The sequence below is a fragment of the Gobio gobio genome (assembly GCF_949357685.1).
Source record: "Gobio gobio genome assembly, chromosome: 18".
Taxonomy (NCBI): Eukaryota; Metazoa; Chordata; class Actinopteri; order Cypriniformes; family Gobionidae; genus Gobio; species Gobio gobio.
The window spans coordinates 17,642,030-17,656,732 of record NC_137111.1 but is presented as its reverse complement, the minus strand read 5'-3'; the positions used below and the strand labels follow the sequence as shown (position 1 = coordinate 17,656,732).

Below are 14,703 nucleotides of genomic sequence, written 5' to 3'. Positions count from 1 at the left end.
TGATGTCAACTGCAGACTCATCGATTGATTAATTACATTTCTTTAGACCTCACAGTCTGTGCTTTCATCCTGCTGAGCAGGTCATGTGAAATATAGAGCCGTTCCTCTGGACCTACAAACAAGGCCTGATACACACACACAACATCCATTCAGCTCGCACATAAATCTTAGAGTCAGAACACATAAATAACGCAAAATCTGTAACCTTTGATCAGATTTTCTGTCCTTTGATGTCTATTGAATAGTTGTAGGTAGAATTTCATTTCATTGATTTTTTTTTTTACTTGGTGCAGCTGTTTGCAAACACAATGTTTGTGTATTTCAAAGGTGCACTAACACATCAGAACAGAAGATGAGACATTAGTAAATCTGTGTGCAATTGCTTATGGGCTGATGATGGATTTCAAACAGATTTTCGATATGGATGAGGGAGACGCCATCTGCAGACCCATGCAGAGATATTGTAGGAGCAGTTTGTCTGAATGGAGAGACATTGACTGCGCGCCTGATGGGGTGAATTCAGCGGGGAACGGCAGAGTGAACGTCCCCCGCCATGCGCCACATAAACGATTAGCTGCATTGTTTAATCTCTATGTGAGTCTTGACTGCTTGAGTTTCTAAAAGGGCAAAAACATCCGCAGGACTGAACCGAGGCAGGAGAGCTTTAGGAGGTCTGGCACTTTTGACAGCTTTTAAAAAGGGTTAGTGAGAGTGAAAAAACAGAGAGAGAGAGAGAGAGAGAGAGAGATAAACAGTGTTGGGGTAACACATTACACGTAATGTGAGTTAGGTAATCAGATTATTAATGCATTACTTCTAAATTTACAACAAAGTTACTTTTTCAAACAAGAAAAGCAAGTTACTTGGTTTTCCCATTTATTGACTTCTTGACAGCTCTCGTGTCCCCATGTTGAGAGAAATCGAGAGTAAGTGCAAAGATGTGTAAACATGATGGTTATTTTAGTTCAGGCAGGACCACTTTGAGATGTATTGACAATCTTTGGATTTGGTGAAAGGCTTAGGCTCCAAGGTGCTCAAGATGCCATACTAGACAGCTTGAGATGCATCCATGAGACACAAATCCCCCAAGCCTTAATAATAACCAAATGTTTCTTAGCACGTTACAGAAGGAGATACAATGATTACATAAATAGAGTTTATACACAGAATCCAATTCTCTATTATGAATTACGCGCATCACGCGCTGCACCTAGGGCACCAAGTGCTCAGGGGGGCACCACAAGAAAATGCTCTCTCTACACCACACCCCGCTCTACAAAATTTGCGAACGCCGCCACCACAGGCATCATAAAGTGACGCGTTTAGGGCATCAAAACGGCTAGCGGCGGGACTGCTTGTATAACAAAAAGCGAAACAAGGAAATTATTACACACATAATTTTTTCTACCAAAAATGAAGTGCGCCTGTGTTGAAAGTATCTACTCGGGTCCTTCACAGAATTTAGTAAGCGCCATTTAAAACGATAATGCGCACTGTTGCTCCGTATTTAATCATAACTTCAGATGCATGATATTTTCACTTGCAGAGCCCTATGAAATCTGTTTTTTTTGGGTTTTTTTATTCAGAAAAAACTGGATGGTTATATTAAGTTGTATTAATTGAAAAGCATGTCTAATTAATTGAAATCATGAAACTTGTTTAATTTAACAGCAATTAACTAAAAGTTTAACAAAATATATATTTATTTGTTTTATGTATTTAATTTTTTCTGGTAATCAAATGGCATATAACATTTATCTTTTATTCCAATTAAAATTATTAATTCATTCAAAATTCATTCGTACACAATAGAGATTTAGGCCTAGCCTACTGTTAAAATGATTACAATAAGACATACACTATACTGTCCAAACTTTTATTTTGACGGGTTCCCTTGAATACCTTTTTTCTGTGTGCCATTCTCTGTGTTATGATTGATTATAGTTTCTCTCAAATAAAATGGCACAACGCTCGAGATGGACGTTCAACGTGGACGTGCAGGCGGTTGTCGTGGAAATGAACACCACAGCAACCGCTTGTGCATCCGCAATGAACACATATCTCATATATAGAAAGCATTTTAGGGGGCCCTTGGCTTCCATCCCTAAACCTACCCATTTGTGTATTATATGATATAAAACACAGATATAACAGGCAGATACGACTGCATGCACAATTTATTCAAAAAGTACAAATATTCCAAGTGTTCCGAGGCCAAACAATTGATTTGTGTGAAGAAAATCCCCAAAAGCGATCAGCGTCTCCATCCGCAATTTCAAAAATTGCCGCCTGAAGAAATGCTACGTCAGATTTCATAGTGAAATTGCATTGGCGCTCGTATGTCTCGTGACCAATTGCATCATTACGTCAGCTTTGATTGTAAAATGTCATTGGCTCTTGTGTGTCTTGTGACCGATTGTGTCATGCTCAAGAGTATCATTTGAATGAGATATGACTGACTGAGTGGAGTGTGTGCGTTCACGGAGTGGCGGGATCATCATTTCAGCGATTAAAACATGAAGATCAACTCTGTTCTTCACATAAAGATATCGTATGGCTTCAGAAGACTTGGAATGCAAAATGAGTTTATACCTTTATACTGTTTATACTGTCAGTTTTTGCAATAAATACCTGTGACTGTACTTTTATTTGCCTGTTACGCGTTTTATATTGTTTAAAAAAAGGGGGTAGGTTTAGGGTAGGAGTGGGGTTAGTTGCTCCAAAATATAAAAGTAGCCTATAAATATTCATAAAATCATGTCTGCTTTTACAAATGCAAAGAATTAAATGTGTCTTAATGTGACGCATTGGGCAAACAACTGAAATCAATGATGTACCCCTGTGCGCCGAAATAGTGATTCGGGGTACCTTTAGTGTCTTCATTTTGACGCCTTGGGTGTGATAATGGGTTGCTATATAAGGTGTGGTAGGCCGGTAATTTTATTAAGTAGCCAAATTGGCCGGTGTGTGAAAAAGATAATTTTCCATAAAAAGTGACGGTAACACTTTACAATAAGGTTTCATTTGTAAACATTAGTTTATGTATTAACTAACATGAACTAACCATCAATACATTTGTTACTGTATTTGTTCATATTTGTTAACATTAGTTAATAAAAATACAGCTGTCCATTGTTTGTACATGTTACTTCCCAGTGCAACTAATGTTAACAAATACAATTTTGATTTCAAGAGTATTAGTAAATGTTGAAATTAACACAAACTAATAATGAACTGCACTTCTATAGCATTTATTGATCTTTGTTAATGTTAACTAATGTAGTTAACTCATGTTAACCAATTAAACCTTAATGTAAAGTGTTGCCAAAGTACTGTAATTAAGTAATGTAATAAGTTACTTTTTAGGGAATAACGCAATATTGTAACATTACGTTTAACAGTAACTTTCCCCAACACTGTGAATAAATGAGAAAGATAAATGAAGAACGACCTGTTTCTAACCTTCACAATCAATTCTGTTTACTTTCTTCAAGCATGCTCCTGGTTTTATTGTGAAAGATTCAACAGTGCTCTCGTTTCTACAAATAGAAATGTATTTTCCTAATCTTTAATCAAAATGTAATAGCTTGTTCTTCCTCTCAAGTGACCTTCCTTGCATTGACATTACTTAGGCGGAGCAAGCTAATAGATAATATGATTCAATTCATTCTTATTCTTTTTTTCTGATTAAACTAAACTGATTAAACTAAATGTGATCTTTAATTATAAGGTCCACCCTCATCAAATTTGATCACAATCTCTGTCACTCCTCTCAAGGTCACGTGATCATGATAACAGCTTCTCTCGCTAACATCCGCCTGCAAGGAAGCACGTCACCAGTTAAATATTACATTTAATGCATCTTTCCGAAATAAAAGTATCTGTCTTTAAAAAGCCCAATTTTTTGAAGGATAGTGTGTTTAATTGCACATAGATTTTCATATTATCAAAACAAAACTAACAACAATGGTGTGTATGCTTGTATAACAGTTTAAGTCACTAAATTACAAATAATGATAATAAAAACAGCTTAGAGGTAGAATGTTCTGCATGAACACTAACACATTACTGCAAATTCCATTACTGCAAGGAAGCACGTCACCAGTTAAATATTAAATATTCATAAACAGTGATGGTCAGTTCAAATATTATTTAGATTAATCTGATAAAAAAGTCCATTATTATTTAATATATTCTATTGGAAAAAACGTTATTCCACTTGCTCTTTTAAAAATGTGCAAACCAATGGCTATAAAAACATGTAAATTAATGCATGCTGTACTTTTCGTGCAAAAAAAACATTAAATGTTAAATATAAATTAAAAAATATATAAATCTCTGCTCAAAAGTTTGAGATCAGTAAGATTGTTTGATGTTTTACAAAGAAATCTCTTATGCAAAGTAAAATACAGTAAAAACACTAACAGTAATATTGTGAAAAAATATTATAATTAAAATAACTGTTTTCTATTTTAACATATTTTAAAATTTAGTGATGGCAAAGCTGAATTTTCAGAAGCCATTCAGTGTCACATGATACTTCAGAAATCATACTAATATGCTGTTTTTGTCCTCAAGAAACATATCTTATTATTATTATCAATGTTGAAAACAGTTGGTCTGCCTCATATTTTTGTGGAAACATGATTTTGCACAAGTCTTTGAATAGAAAGATAAAAAGAAGAGCATTTATATGAAATATACATTTGAAGCATTATAAATGTCTTTACTGTCACTTTTGATAAATGTAATGCATCTTTCCGAAATAAAAGTATCTATGTCTTTAAAAAGCCCAAATTTTTGAAGGATAGTGCGTTTAATTGCACATAGCTTTTCATATTATCAAAACAAAACTAACAACAATGGTGTGTATGCTTGTATAACAGTTTAAGTCACTAATAATAATAATAATAATAATAATAATAAAAACAGCGTAGAGGTAGAATGTTCTGCATGAACACACATTCTCTCCTCTGACAGGAACACATTACTGCAAATTCCTTTTTCCTATAAATCCTTGTTTTAAAGTTTGTTCTTATAAAATTGCATATAATATAGTTGTTCTTACAAAAATATTTCTATTTGCTTACATGTAGGATTTCATTGAAAAAAATGAATATCATATTAGAATTATTTTTTACCTTTTCTCTGTTGTGTTCTATTTGATTGACAAAAATCCACTCTATGAAGTACTTGAAGTTCATAACGATTTGCTTTCTGCTAGGACTGTTGATATTCTAACATATCAAAAAAAGTCAAATGTAAGTTATGCAAAAAACACCTTTCAATCACACTGAAACTATACGCTTACGACATTCTTTGAAGTAAAGACTATAAAGTGCTCTCAAAGAAAAGTGCCCTCGAAATAACACATGAAAAAGTCAATGATGAAACAGCTGGAGGAGTTTTAGGAAAGAAGATATGAAAAGAGTTCCAGAGTTCATTCAGAAATGAGGGGCTGCGGTGGGCGGAGTCTCTCATTCCTCTGTGACTGGTTGGGTTTTTGGGGGCTGAATGGAAGAGTCAGATTCTGATTGGCTGGCGTCTATTTGGTCCTTTTTAGATTCTGGTTCTTTTAGCATGACAGTCATGGAGACTTTACTTCCTCTTTCACAACTGCTGTCATCTTTCACATCAAGGCTGCCGGTGTATCTGGTCGTTTTCTTGAGGATCCCTCTTAGTTTAGGAGTAGGGGTCGGAGACTGAACTGGGAGTTCAGGAGACTGAATGGGAGGTGGGGTTGGTGGTGGGGTGAAATCCTGTTGCACAGGTGGAGGAGAAAGAAAAGAACGGGGTGGGACAGGCAGAGGGGGTGGTGAGCTTTCCGGAGAGTCTGATATGAATTCCAATGTGATTTCACAAGGCTCCACTGTCATGTAATTGGAGATACTGGAGCTGAACTTCCTCAAGACCGGCGGAGTCGGCCGCTGAGCCGTAGGTGGGGGAGGAGTCTCGCCATCACCCCCGGTGATGATAATGCAGGGTGGGATGTCCTTGCCTACAGAAACCGGGCTGGATGACAGCATGATAGCGGTTAGTAGTGGGTCGTCCGGATCCAGAGATGCATAAGAGTCCCGGCTCTGTCTGTGCGTCCGCTCGGCTAAAGCTTGCTGCTCAAACTGTCTGGCCTGTTCTCTGACTGACAGCTTCGTTTCTGTGCTATGGCCACTCTGATCTAGGTCTGCATCAAGTTCTTCCCTGCTGTCCTTAAGCCCCGCCTTCAGTTCTTGCTCCTCCCATTCGGAGGGGTCCCAGAGAGCCTTCCGGCGCAGAGCATCATAAAGCCCTCGCCCTCGAATACGGGACGGCAAGGACCAAGAAGTCATCTGGCTGGAGTAGCTTGTCGGAGACGGAGCATCACTGTCCAAAAATCCACCAACCCTGTGCTCCTCCGAGTTGGGCTCTGGACTGCTGGACGCTCCATCCTGGTAAAGCGGATTTTGGGTGGTGAGAGGCCGTTTATCCGAGAGGAAGGTGACTGTGCTCTCTGACTTAGGCAGTTTGTTGCACAACTTTCCGTTTCCGGCACACTGTTTGTGAGCTGCGATTGCCCGAGAGGCAAATGTTCTAATGAGACTCTGTCGATCCACCTCCTCAATTACAGACTTTCGGCGCCTTCTGCAGCCCACGAGAGAAAATGAAAAGAGAGGAGAGAATATTGAAAAGTGTGGAAAGGGACAGGAAGGAATTGAGGGAAGAGAACAGCCGTGGTAGGATAGGACGCTAATGACCCACTTTACAAAAATCCTTCACTTTAATGGACTTTGAAGCAAATTTGCTCACAATATTACATTTAGCTTTAAATAAGCTGAATCAAACACTCTCATTTATGACTTTTGAGACAAATAGTCTTACAAAAACATATGAGACATTATGCTGTGTTTGACTCGTAAAGCCAGAATTTCCAACTTCCTACTTGGAAAAGTGCAATAGAAAATCACTTTACACTAGTGCTGGGGTTAATCGCATCCAAAATAAACGTTTGTGTTTACATATTATATGTGTGTGTGTGTACAGTGTATAATTATTATGTATATATAAATACACACACACACACGCACGTATATATTTAAGAAATGTTAGCATGTATATACTGTATACATAATTTATCTTATATATAAATATATATTTTTGTATAAAAATATAAAAATTTTCTTAAATATTTACACATGCATGTGTGTATTTATCGACACTGACACTGTTTTTACACGTTTAGTACTGTAAAGCTGCTTGCTTTAATTAATTCTGATGTAAACAATAGACACTGACAGTTTTTTCATGTTTAATTCTGTAAACCTGCTAGCCGAATTGTAGAGCTTGTGCAAATATATCCACATCGCTCTGATCAGATGCTTTCTTAACTACTGTATTCTCACCGCTGTCATTTTTGTTGTGTTCATTTTTGCCGTTCTCAGCAGTGTGGGTGGCGTCAGGATGTTCGCTAACAGTTTACCGCTGGTCACGCATTTTTTATACTCCTATGTGAAGAATGAAAAAGAACTTGGCCATAAGTATATTAGGGTATGTAAGGTGTGCTTTTAGCCCTGCTGTACACTACCAGCAAAAAAAAAAAAAAGGCCAGCACTGTCATGCTATTTATGAGACATGGTCAGATAGGAATATGCTACATCCGATTTTGTATGGGATACAGAATTAATCTGATGAATTCAAGCAGGCACAGTGTGCCCAAAATCAAAATTGTGTACCAGCTATGAAGTGCAAAGATTATATACCAGCACTCATAAACCAGTGTGAAATCTCTTTCTGTTCAGATAATCTTTGTTCAAACATCAATCAAGATGATCTGTTACAACAGCGAGTCTCAAAGTGAAGGATGAGAAGTGTAGGCTATTTCTTTGCTTTGAGGAGAGAACTGCGAGGAACCACTACAGCCGGAGGTAAAGCCTTTATCTAGCTAAACTACTCAAGCTTTAATCTACTACACAGCTACACACATGGATCTGTGTTCATTATTAAATAATATATATATTTCTTTTTTATATGTAAATCGTATCAAAATGTTCCTTTGAACATCGTATCAAAATATGTAATTTGAAATGAATTGAGGCATAAAAAATGGTAAAGAAAACTACAAGAGCAGCTACACAGGGACTAGTTACTACAAACCACAAATGTGAGTCAAGGGGATTTTAAAATATACACTGATAGCAGCATGTAAAAAATAACACTGCACTGGAAATTCAGCATATTTCATGTTACTCACTGTAGTCCAAGCCTGGGAAATATACAGAGAGAAGATGAGAATGAATGAATGAAACATGAGAGGAAAAACACATGTAGACAGAGGGATATGATGACAATTTAACACAGGCAGGCCCTGTTCACATTTGGCATTAAAATGCATTTTCAGTGACTGAATCAAAAAACAGAAACTTGACCACATTAAAAGCTAGATGTAAATGGACACAAAATCATGTTCCACAAAGGTGTAAATGCAATGTTTTGTTTTTCACATACAGTATACTTATGGAAGTACACACTGGAAATGCACTTGAGTGCAAGGAATAAATGCAATCCGGCTAAATAATATCCAGATATTCTCTAGATATGGAATGCGTGTTAATATCAGATGTAAAGGGGCCCAAGAGACACAAAAGATAAATAGAGAGGAAATGCAGTCACTCATCCGTTCAACCATACATTACACATGTACATGAAATGAGCATTATAACATATGCAACAAAAACTAAAATTTAAAAAGGCTAAAATTTCATTTGAAATGGCAATGCAAAGAAAATACGTGGGGGTCACATTACACCCCAAAAACAATGACAGCTATTTTAGGACCATTAAGATTTTTATGTCATTATTTGCACTAATTTCGAATTACCATGTGTCTAATTGTGTTTTTTTCCCCCATTATGTTCACAGCGGGGTTATTATAGTTAATGAAAACTAAAACTAAACCATACAAATTTTTTACATATAGATATTTCTAAATTAGGCTTGATTATCATAAAACAAAATATGATTTTGAAAAATATTTATTTTGTTTATTATATAGGCCATTTAGCCATGCTGGGATAATTTCAAGCTAAAGGCAAAACAAGTAAAAAAAAAAAAGTTGATTTTAGGGTTTTCACAAAAATTTGTTCATTAAGCCCTTGTCTAGCAATCCCAATGCTCCAAATAGCAATTAAACATCTAAAAGTATCTATTTGTATGTTTTCTGAGAGGAGTACCTTTCCCTTGTCCATGAAAAACGGTCTTACTCGTGCTGACTGAAAGATCCGAAGCTCCGAAGTGCACAAAGACCTCCGATATACAGAGAATTACAGTGTGTGTGTATATATATATATATATATATATATATATATATATATAATGTGTGTGTGTGTGTTGTCAGTCGATTCTGTTTAGTTTTGTTCATGGATTTTCAATTTGTTTTCATTTGTCACGTGTTTCTTTGTTCTGAAAGAACAAACTTAAGTTGTTCCTTCCCTGCACTCCATGTCCAGTCACCGTCTTAGTTAGAGTGAAAAGTGTTGCTGCCTGATTGTTTGTTTGCTAGAAATACTATTAAACCTGTCATTTTGGATTTATTCTCTTCGTCTGTGTCTGCCTTCCTGCAAGCACCGTGACATGTGTGTGTCACAGAGAGAATCCTCAAAACTGTTTTGTAAGGTTGCTGACAGGCTGTGTTTTTATTCATATCTAACAAAAGAACAAACTGTTTGCCCAGATAAACAAGCAAACAAATCCTGCCCTGATGTCCTGTTCCTTTCTGTTGATGGTATTAAACTGCTGTTCAGCATCTATTCAAATGAATTCAATACAAAAAAGTATTTTTCGCTGTCTATTTGTGTTAGCAGCTGCATTTGTTTTGATTGCATTAAATCAAAAGCACTTTAAAAGGCTTTACCTGAGGGACGCAGATGCTGTGCTGCGGCTATAATCTTTTAATCTATTAACATTTCATTCCACTCACAACAGCCTTCAGCTTGGCATTGGACTCCTGCTGCACTAAACACACAAGTCCAGAGAGCACATCTCCATGGATGGACTTAATATTAGAGCCAAAAGCACAGCTAATTTACCAAAACAATTACCTTCGGGATATCAAAAAGGAACAGTTCCTCCCTTTGGAGAATGTCAAGACTTCATAAAGAAAAAACATTTATTTTGCAAATGAAGAATCGGGTCAGGGCATTAAAGGAATAGTTCACCAAAATATTAATATTTTGTCATTCTATCATTTACACACTCTCATGCAGTTCCAAATCTGTGTGTGATTCATCAGAATGTTCATGCAGCTTTTGTCCATACGATTTATAGAAAAAAAAAAGTATACTTTGCCGTAGTTTTGCTTTGTAGAATCTCATTCAAACATATTCAGATTGGATCTGATGCCAGTGACCTTAAATGTCATTGGTTCTTTTATGTATGATTTAATGTAAGCAGACTGATCTAAATTTGACAAATTTTACTCATATAGACTACTTTTATGATCCTGTTTTGGTCCGAAATAGAAAGGCATACAGGTTTGGAATGACGACAGAAAATTATGACAGAAATGTAATTTTTTGGGTGAACTATTCTTGATTTTCCTACAGACACACTCACCCAACACGTGTTTCTCCTTTTCTGTAAATATTCACAAGCACACACAAATCTCGTTAATCATCTCTCTGCTGTCTGTTCTGAAGGTTGGTATTATTTAGGACAGGTGACTTACATGCCGCCATCTCCCAGCTCCTCGTAGAGATTGGTGGGGGCGCCGCCTCCTGTTGATTTGCCAGTAGGAAGTGACATCTGGATACGGGCGGTTTTGGCACACTCGGCCTGCCTCCTGTAAAGCACCCCCAAAGAGTGAGTTTCCTTCTTTCAAAAGGCTCATTTCAGCTCTATTATTGGAGAATATGAGGTCTGGAGCTCCGACAACTCTCATTTGATCTGTTCCAGCCCTTTTTATTCATGCAATGCAAAATATCATGGGTTATTCAGCACCTTTCACACTGAGATGAGGTGTTTTATTAGGAGGGAACTGAAACTGGCTCACTTTGTACTCTATGAGGTCATGAAACCAGTCATTTCTGTTCATTTTCAAAGGCTTCACTATTGCGCTGGAATCAGAGAGGGCTGGAGTGAGAATGTCCTTTGCTCCACATCACAATTCATGCACTCATACTCATATGTTCCCTTTTTAAAGGATTGAACCGAATAATGAAGGTACGAAAGCACACAGTCTCCGGCGAATAATTCATCAAAAAGAAGAATTTGAACTTACTCTTTGAATCTGAGAGCAGAGTCCACATGAAGCGACAGGAAGTGCAGGGAAAGAGAAAAGGAGAATTATTAGATAATATGGCACAAGAATAATTCAACAAACCACAAACAATGATATTAATATAATATAATATAATATAATATAATATAATATAATATAATATAATATAAACCCACAACCCCAACAGAGGACACATGGTTTGAACAATATATAATTGATATGACATGATATGATATATGATATTTTATGATTGATATGATGAGATATGATATAATGTAATGTAATATAATAAACCCACAACACCTACAGTGGGAATTGGGGTTTGGACAAGATATGATATGATATGATGTGATATGATATGATATATCATATCAATCATATGATTGATACATGATATGATATATGATATGATTGGATATGATATGATATGATGTAATGAAATATAATAAACCCACAACACCTAATGAGGACACGTGGTCTGGACAACGGATATTAACAATGGATAATATAATATAATTAATATAATATATAATATAATCAAAAACATTAAATGTTAAATTACTTACTTATACCATCTGACCCATTTGTAAATTCTTTATAATTATAAATCATTATAAAAGTAACTAATTACAAGGGAAGGTAACTACTGAGTTACTTTTAGGTTTTTTTTTTTCAAAACTTGGATGCCCCAATATTAAATATGTTAAATGAATGAATTGGACACTAAATAGAATAAATTATTATTATAAAACATTGTACATTAATGTACACTATTGTAATGTTGCTGTGGGACAATGTGAGAGAGACCTATCAAATTCAATACATTATTGTAAATATTATCAGTAGACCTACTAAAGTGTAAATATTGTGTAAATATTATCAGTACTATACTACTCCTTTGGTAGTGGAGCTCACGTTATCACCTGGGTTTCTAGCCACTAATTTTGTGGCGGCATGTGATGTGAGGCGCTTCATTAGATTAGAATTACTTGCCACCGCCGTGGAGAGACTCTTTCTTCCTGGGCATAAGCTGCACGTTACATAAACATTCTTACCTTTCACCTCAACGAGGGAAAAGTAGCGCTTATACTTCCAGCTTGCGAAAGCTTCTGTTAAAGTGGTTGGACTTGGTGTGTGTGACTGTGCATATTCGTGTGCGTCATGTGTGTGTGTGAACTCAACCTATCAACCTCAACCTTGTCTCCCACCCATCCACCAATCATCATCAGTTATGTGTACTATCCCACCCACCCCCGAACACGCATGGCACGCATGGCACGCACGCACGTTTTTTTAACGTTTTTTTTTCTCAGTAACGATAACGGCGTTGTAACGTGAGAAACAGTAATTTGTTTGATTACTCGTTACTGAAAAAAATTATTCTGTTAGTAATGCCGTTTATCTATAACGCCGTTATTCCCATCACTGATAATATGATAATGTAATGTAATAAACCCACAACATTACAATATTATAATAATATAATATAATTAATATAATATAATATAATATAATATAATATAATATAATATAATATAATATAATATAATATAATATAATATAATATAATATAATATAATATAATATAATCTCTGACCCATATGTACATTTTTTAATAAGGAATTTTCCTGGTGTTACTTATTGTTTTACCTCTCTGCCAGAATAATTAAATCTCTTTAAATTAGCATATTTTGAATTGATTGGCAGTCCAAATGCAGCCCACTGAAATTGTTGTGGTTGTAGCTACTGCTGCAGGTGTGCATAATTCATGCTGTAAAATGTGATAAGAACACAGGATAACCCCGGTTTATCCTGCCTTTCCACAGTTGAGAATACAGCTCTCTATTCTCCTTCTTATCTTTGTATTTCTTCCACACACTCTCTCGGTCCTGACTATGGGCTTCCTGGAGGCTATCGAAAACATGGCCCTCTGAATATTATTTCCTTAACCAGAATGCAATTACTCGGAAGACAGTGCAAGATCTCGTATTGTGATATACAAGATAACACTTCTGTCTCCTTTGAAACAACCAAATGAAATTACATAAAAAAGTCACTTCACCTTTAATACAAGAGTCTAACAACAAAATAAACTCTTTAATATGTGTAAGAACATCTGAATGCAGTCATGCATGCGCGTGTGTGCGTGTGAGAGAGCGAGCTTCACGCACGTAGATGTGTGTGTTTAGCTGTTTGTGTTCGCTCTGTGATTATCCATCTGTTATGTATTTACACAATAGCTGATGACGGACTCATTGGTGTGTGCAGAAGGTCAGGACCACACTCACACTCTCTCTCCATCTCAGAGGAGCTGCGTGTGGAGAGCAGGCCCATATGCTAGGCTTTTCATGAGATGTGACGGATGGATCGACTGCCTGGGATATGTCACAAACGCTTATAATTAATCTGTTTTCACACAGAGCTGGCTGGGAGATTAGCCTGTTAGCATGGCTAATTACTGAAAAAAGCCATTTTAATACCTGGCATCCAATACCGATCTCCCTCACCTACTGTGTATGTTTTTTCCAGCCTGTCCTCAACGCTCTCTGAACCTCAGAGGTTACAAATAGAGACGTACAACTGTAGAGTTGAACATCTTCATACAAGAGCAGCTCTGAGACGGAAATACGCTCTTTAAAGATTATACGTCTGTATATATTAAATGTATAGTTTTTAACTGCTAGCTAAAGGTCTAATAGTCTCATGAGGTTAACTTTTGACTAGACAAAATTCACATTTGCAGATTCCCAAACTAAGACACCCTTAGAAAGGAAGCTGTTGAAACAAGATGTAAAATGACTAAAAACTGCTCGCCATTTTGTATTAGGGCTGCAAGATATATCACGGATATAGTCCTATTCGAGTTTTAGCGAGTATAGGGTATAGGAGCGAGTTTTGTGATCGCCGGCACCTGGGAACGCGCTGCTCACGTGGTCAATAACATATGCTGTAAATAAAAAGTCATATGCTTGTTAGTTATAATAATAATAAATACATATTTGATTTAATAATACGAAAATTATATCCTAATCATTATTTAACTATTTAAATCTGTTAAAAAATATGAAGATATATAGATGCACATTATAATTCAAATGGTTGTCTGTCTTGTATTTTTTTCTCAAAATAAAGGATGTAATTTTATTCCACATGGAAATGAGCAGAAATAAGTTAATACAGCCTCTTATTTATATGAGGTAAACATAATGCTGCTTGGTTATTTTAACATCTATAATTGCTGCCGTAATAACGGCCCATTTCACATGTTTACATGCTTTTGATGAAAATATTGCTCTTGTAAATACTTGCCAACATTTCAGAAATAAAAGTCTAGATCTTTAAAATCCATCCAAATTACAGTGAAGGGCAACTGTACGGAGCTCTGCAGTGGTCAAAAAGGATATAAACCATGATTTTGAAGTGATATATTCTTGAAAACTCAGAGATGTGGATTC

At 36.2% G+C, this 14,703-nt stretch overlaps 1 protein-coding gene across 1 annotated transcript in view; it reads right to left on the bottom strand.

Annotated features, from left to right (window-relative positions):
* The window catches only part of pcdh15a (protocadherin-related 15a), a gene marked incomplete at both ends in the record, with an annotated part of 306,543 nt that overhangs the window by 8,714 nt on the left and 283,126 nt on the right, over positions 1–14,703 (bottom strand). Inside the window, 2 exons of the mRNA XM_079842239.1 lie at positions 5,493–6,657; positions 10,697–10,810. Coding sequence (XP_079698365.1) covers positions 5,493–6,657; positions 10,697–10,810 — 1,279 coding nt within the window. The remainder of the gene's footprint in view (positions 1–5,492; positions 6,658–10,696; positions 10,811–14,703) is intronic.